This window comes from Solanum tuberosum, unplaced genomic scaffold, assembly GCF_000226075.1.
Source record: "Solanum tuberosum cultivar DM 1-3 516 R44 unplaced genomic scaffold, SolTub_3.0 scf00589, whole genome shotgun sequence".
In the NCBI taxonomy this organism is placed as follows: domain Eukaryota; kingdom Viridiplantae; phylum Streptophyta; class Magnoliopsida; order Solanales; family Solanaceae; genus Solanum; species Solanum tuberosum.
Window position 1 is genome coordinate 169,368 of NW_006239511.1, and position 6,947 is coordinate 176,314.

Genomic DNA, 6,947 nt, shown 5'->3' on the forward strand with positions numbered 1-6,947 from the left:
TAACTTGCTTATATGGAACTGACTTTGTTAAGTTGTTTAAATGAAATTTGTTTGACGTACTATATTTGAAGGTTCAACTATATTTATATTTAAAATTCACTAAAATTTGTGAATAATTGAAAATGCAAGTAAAATTGATTTTGACTAAGATTTTCATTATATATAGTTATTTAGGAATCGTTTGATAGGTTTTTTTCCAAGTTAAGTTATTTTTACATTAAATTTTGCATAAATAATACTATATTTGTATTCTTTTGCTATGTATGAAATTCAACACACCTAGTATAGTGTTTGGTATGCAATTTAAAATCTATCTAACATACATGTATAAGTTATTAGGAAAGTGCCTTAGCCCGCCCCTACCTCACAAGTCACGTCCAAGTAAGAGTAAAAACAAACACGCACATACACTCAACACAACAAATAAGACTCGAGGTGTCAAATGGTGTGACTTGATTTTGAGGAGAGGCACAATAAACAAAAGGTGGGTGAGTCTCCATACAAGGAACGCAATGAACTCCAGGGTGATTCGCGCAAAAATTCTCAGTTTCTTTTTACGAGAGATCTTTATTTTACATATAAAAAAACTTGAAAATAACACAAGATATCTTTACAAGGTCATTTGTTTCTATTCAAATAGTAAAAGAGTCTATGTTCACTCATTTCCTCTGTGCTCTGAGTAGACAATTCAACATGTGAGAAAAAGAACCACAGAGAACATAGATTATAAAAACAGGAATCACCAATTTACAGGTTTCGACCGGAGAACTTCAAAACGCCAACTAGTTCAGGTTGGTCATGTACTTGATGTCGGTCATATGGGCAGCGCAACAGTTCATTGAAGAATCACTCCCGAGTTTTACCTCCAACGACTAGGAGACTCGTGTTATTAGAAGAGCTTGCCTGGTTGTTTAGCTCCACTTCTCATCATTGTACAAAATTCCTCATAGTTGATTCTTCCATCCTGTAAATATGACAGAATCAATACGTGTTAAGAAAAGTTTGATCGTTTTGGAATATGATTTAAGAGTAACCAAACTCACATTATCAGCATCTACTTCAGATATTATCTCCCTTATACTAGCTGGATCGCCTATTCCATGCTCTTCCATAGATGTTTCGAGTTCATCTCTTGTGATGAACCTGCATTATACAGAAGAAAACTCAACTGGTTTAACAATTCCACACATTTGATCATCCACCGCTGCATTTACAAAAGGACTTACCCGCTACCATCTTTATCGAAATACTGAAATGCTTTGTATAGATTTTCATCTCTTTCAAGTCTATGTTTATGCATGGTAGCAGTGATGAACTCAATATAGTCGATCGAGCCATTTCCATCCACATCAGCCTGAAGTGGACAAGATATTAGTTATTTCATGGTACACCAATTGACAACAAAGTGAAAGGAAGAAACAGTTGATGTGTCTCGAGTAATTCTGCCTTACAGCTTCCATCAATTGCTTTACTTCCGCCTCTGTGAGCTTTGATCCAAGTCTGGCCAATCCGCTCTTCAATTCTTCATACGTGATCGTTCCACTATTATCGGTGTCAATGTTATGGAACATTGATTTGAGCCCCAGAATTTCATCTGCTGAGAGATTCTCAGCAATGACCTGATACCAAAACCATTTCAATTAGCAATGAGCTAGTTCAGGGTAAATGAATTCACAAGAATGAGTAAACGAATTAATTTCATAGAAGAAGGAATTCACAAGGAGGATAAAACAAATCATCCAATTGCACTAGGCTCAAGGCGGGACACTAAACATGCCCACAGACATCAAGTAGCATGTCAAGACAATCTGCATCCAATTTGATCCAGTAGTTGAACCTTCATTTGTTGATTGCAACAAATATTGTCAAGATACTATCAGTGCGTTGTCCATTAGTGTGAAAAGGAAACACTAAAAAGAGTAAAGTTCATTTCTGAAATATGCTCAGATTTATATTTAGAAGAACACCAGCACACTAAATTCACCAACTTCATTCAAAGGATATGATTCACAACAAATATGGTCTCTTAAGCTCATATTATAAGTATGTTCTTCTAAAAGTTGTTTGTTTGAAAGAAAGGAATATAATTAGCGTTCTTTTGTTTGATGTAAACAGGAAGTTGTAAGCTTCTGCCGCTTACTCGTCTAAGAAAATGGGCCAAAAGGTAAGTGGTTTTCCTCATCTTGTATCTGTTTTCCTCTTCTTTAGGCAAATAAAACAGAGAAGTGAATTTGAAATAATACCGTTTACACCCTTTTCCCCTAACATCAAATTAGACTGAACGAATAAAATAGGTTCAAATGGAATATTCATATAGCAAACCCCAAATAGCTAAAGATTGACATATAGTTGTATTGAGTTACAGCAAAGAAATCAGAGTCGACTAACTCCGATGTTACCTTTAAAGCAAGTCTCTTGAGTTTGTTCATAGCTCTGAATTGCTTCATTCTTGAGAGGACAGCATTATCTAATGGTTTATCTGATGCTACTCCACCTACCTTGAGCCAAGGATGCTCTATCACCAGGCAAAACAAAAAATCGGTTAGATTGTATTCTCTAAGTATATCATTCATCTATGCATGGTCTAAGTTAATCTGAGTTTGAATACTTAACCAAAATAGCAAAAATGTGATCCTGTTGATACAGATGAGTGAAAGCATAAATAGGGATCAGACACTTTAAAGACTTAAATATGAAATAATGATTGATTCCAAGGTTTTAAACAAGGGGTAACACGTCCTAGTGTCTGTTGACGAAATAACATTTGAAAGTATGTAAATCACATCAATTTTTACCTTAAACTAAAAGGGAAAAGGATCAAAAATACCCCTCAACTTTGGTTTATTGTTTGACTTTACCCTTGCCGTTAAAATGAAGTTAATGTTACCCCTCCCGTTACTAATTTCACCATATTTACCCCTCATTTGACGGAAAGCTCAAAATTGACCCAAATTACCCGTTTTTAAAAAAAAAAACCATTCCCTATTTTTAACCCAATGCCCCGATCCCTATAGAGGACCCGTATAACCCAATGCCCTGTTATCCATTCCCATTTACCCATTCTCTCTCTTTGAAAAGATAATCTCCTTTTCTCCATCAGAAGCTAAGTCCAAGAACAATGAGTTGAAGAAAAGATAACCCCTTTTCTCCATCAGAATTTGTACTTATGGTTGTTAAGATATCAAATTGAACAAATCTTCTTTGATTATTGTCTTTCTATAACATTTAGTTGTTGATTACGAGTTAGGATTTGTCTCCAAATGTCTGACTCATTTATTTGCCTTTTTACCGATATGTATTAACACATTCGGATTACTAATGCAGATTCTGCCTCTCTTCAGCAAGCATCAAGTAATACATTTCAACAGAACAGATACTAGGCTAGCAAACAATGGATTCCTCTTGAGCTTCAAAAAACTCAGATGTCGTGTGAATTTTCAGGCATTGAAATTCACTCCAGATATTGAGGCTTTGGGAGAAAAATTGGTACGAATGCTTTAGGGGAGAGGGCCATTTGTAGCATTGCATCTAAGATATGAGATGGATATGTTGGCATTCTCTGGTTGCACCCATGGCTGCATTGAGGAGGAAGCTGAGGGGTTATACGGGTTAACTGGGTTATCCTCTAGAGGGGTCGGGGCATTGGGTAAAAAATAGGGAATGGTTTTTTTTTTTAAATTCAGGTAATTTGGGTTAATTTTGGGCTTTCCGTCAAATGAGAGGTAAATATGGTGAAATTAGTAACGGGAGGGGTAAAATTAACTTCATTTTAACGGCAAGGATAAAGTCAAACAGTAAACCAAAGTTGAGGGGTATTTTGATCCTTTTCTCATATAACTTTACATAATGCTCATAAAATAAAACATAAGTAACTAACCTGAAATGAAATATACAAGTGCAACACAAATAAAAGAACTAGGACAATAATATAAATGTAAGGTTTAAGGGCAAATGAAATAAACACAAATAAAAGAACTAGGACAATAACGCAAATGCTAAAATAAAGGTAAAGGAAAGTCAACTAATCCCACTATTTTGAGCTGCAAACAGTAAGTCTTCTCATGTTTGGTGTTACTATCTTTTAGGTTTCATATCTCCTAGGCTCCATGTGGAAACAAGTGATTTGAAATCTATCGCATTGAACACAAGAATGTCATTTTGAGAACATACATGAACATGAATTTAACTTTAAAATCAAATCATTTTATAACCCTTCCGAACGGATTTCGACAAGGCCATAAACATGACTCCAATCTGGTGTTTAATTTTTTATTTCAATAATCGACCATAACAACTTCAATAACTACACCTAGATTTCGAGCAAGTTGTGGTTATTTAATTAATCAGTCATAAAAATAAATATATTTACAGCTTTCATTTTCATGTTTTATTGATTTATTAACTGAACTAGGAAGTAGAAAGGAGAGAAGCACTTGAGCAGAGGACTCACATATTAGAAGAAGACAATGTTTAAAGAAGAGAAGTAAATTGTTTGAAAAGAAAAAAGAAGCAAAAGTAGTAGAAGAAAAGGTGTAAACCCTGAAGAAGAAGCACACAATGATGGCAAAGATCATACTGAAGCCTATGTGAAGAGGAGTCCTAGTACTAAAATTGTTCAATGACCAATTTCCACTATTTCTCAAGAAAAAATTGAGTTTAAGCATTTCTCGCAAGATTACTTTGAGCCATATAGTTGTATGCTCCATCGTTTTAGGCGATAAAGCGATCGCTTTCGATAACACTATTCACATGCCAAACCTATTTGGTTATCAAGAAAGAATTCATTATGAAGCAATACCATCAATAAACTGTAAGACAAATTTAAAATAGATCTATGCAAAGTCACCAAATACATGACAAACTAAACTTCGCATCCTTTGAGGATTCATTTAGAAAGCAATAGCGGCTAACATTACTACTCAGTGTGAAACCATTACGACTATTAAAGTCAATGAGCTATTTTTTGAAGGATGCATACCAAGAACTTGAGCAGCAGAAATACGTTGCTTTGGGTCTTTATTGAGCATCTTTCGGACCAGGTCCTTGGCACTACTTGTGATAGAGGGCCAAGGTTGACTTTCAAAGTCAATGTCTTCTTTTAATATGGCATCAAATATACCTCTCTCGGTTTCTGCATTATAGATTACAAAAACCAATAAACACAACTAGTCCTAGATAAAACCACACTGCAAACTGATAATTATGCAGAAGAGAGCACTTGAATTTACCTGCCCAAAAGGGAGGCACACCACTGAGTAGTATATACAACATAACACCTGCACTCCAAACATCTATTTCCTTGCCATAACTCTTCCGTAAGACTTCAGGGGCAACATAGTAAGCACTCCCAACTATATCCTTGTACACCTTACCTGCACGGAATGCCATTATTTTATTACACCAAACAAAGTAAGAGCAGGGATAGAATCAGTAAAGAAGAGTGGAAAAGTCATGCAAACCCTGCTTAGGTTGTGTAAGTTCAAAAGCTGGTAAGAAGAGAAGAGGATTATCTTAATTCAGATAATGAGCTATCATCTTGTAGAATAGCCAATTTTGTATAATGGTAAGCTAGGTTCGTAGAAGTTTAATCAGGCCTAAAATAATTTGAACTTCCTAAGCAAAGGAGAGAAGAGTCTGAACAGGCTGCAGAAATATAAGTAACTTTACATGCCAATTTGAACAGACTCGAGACATTAATGACAAATTCTAGGAACCCTTTATCATGCTAAAAAGGCATGAATGCATTTTACTTATTGCCTGAATTGATGACAATGATTGTTGCAAAAATTTTCCAGTAAAAAGTGAGGCCTCTTTGGCACAGAAACATTGGATTAGCAGGTTAGCACGTTAATAATGATGCGAACATCTCCGGAGTCTAAACAGATAAAGTCCTCTACTTCTAAACTTAGCAATCAGGATCTTAGCCTACATAGATACAATTACTTTTGATATGTAGATAGCAGACCTAAATCTAGAAAAGATGGGAGGTCTGTGGTTTGATGATTTCATTAGAATTGCCATCAAAAGGATTCATCCCAAAGCTGCTACATACAACAACATATCCATTATAGTTCCATAAGGAAGTCTAGGAAGGGTAGAGTGTACACGGACCCTCGGCTTAAGAAAAGCAACAACACAACATTGACAAAGACATAAGCAGTAACGACAACAGGATAGTAAGAAAATCGAGCCATAAGCGACAGCAAGTAGTAACAGAAAACTAATAATGAGAAATACGGAAATAGTAAAATAATATTAATGAAAGCATACAGCAGAGTTAACCTTCTTCAATGAACATGGACAGCCCAAAATCTGTTGCCTTCAAAGCAGCATTTTCACTCTTGTCTGACAAGAGAAAGTTCTCAGGCTTAAGATCACGATGCATAACACCCATAAAATGGCAAACATGTACAACATTAACAATAGCTCTACACATTGATGCAGCAGCTCTTTCAGTATAATGCCCCTTAGCTATGATCCTATCAAATAACTCTCCACCAGCACACAACTCCATAACAAGACACACTGAATTCATATCCTCATAAGCACCTTTAAATGCAACAATATTTGGTTGTCCACTTAAATGCTGCATAATCTGAATCTCTCTTCTCATATCAGCTTTATCAGATTTAGTAACAAGTTTCTTCTTTGATATTGACTTACAAGCATATTGATGACCAGTTGCTATTTCAGTACAAAGAAATGTAACCCCAAATTGACCTCTACCCAATTCTTTACCTAGTGTATAGTGTGCCTTAACATCCTCAAATGCCTTACCCAAAATGGTTTCTTGCTTGAAAACTGGTTTAGGACTTGCTTGAGGCCTCAAGGGTAATTGAGTTTCTGGGCCTGGAGATTTAGTATACTGAATTTGAGCTTGATGGGTTCCATGATTATGCCCTTTACCCCCAACCCCAACCCCACCACCCCTACACCCATCACTCCCC

General features: G+C 35.8%; 1 protein-coding gene across 1 annotated transcript in view; it reads right to left on the reverse strand.

The window, feature by feature from the left end:
• Positions 1-885: 885 nt before the first annotated feature.
• CDPK1 (calcium-dependent protein kinase) overlaps positions 886-6,947 on the reverse strand; it is a gene marked incomplete at its 3' end in the record, with an annotated part of 7,149 nt that continues 1,087 nt past the window's right edge. Inside the window, 8 exon segments of the mRNA NM_001288393.1 lie at positions 886-964; positions 1,044-1,143; positions 1,227-1,354; positions 1,452-1,619; positions 2,400-2,515; positions 4,979-5,131; positions 5,229-5,372; positions 6,283-6,917. Of these exon segments, the coding sequence (NP_001275322.1) occupies positions 890-964; positions 1,044-1,143; positions 1,227-1,354; positions 1,452-1,619; positions 2,400-2,515; positions 4,979-5,131; positions 5,229-5,372; positions 6,283-6,917 (1,519 nt within the window).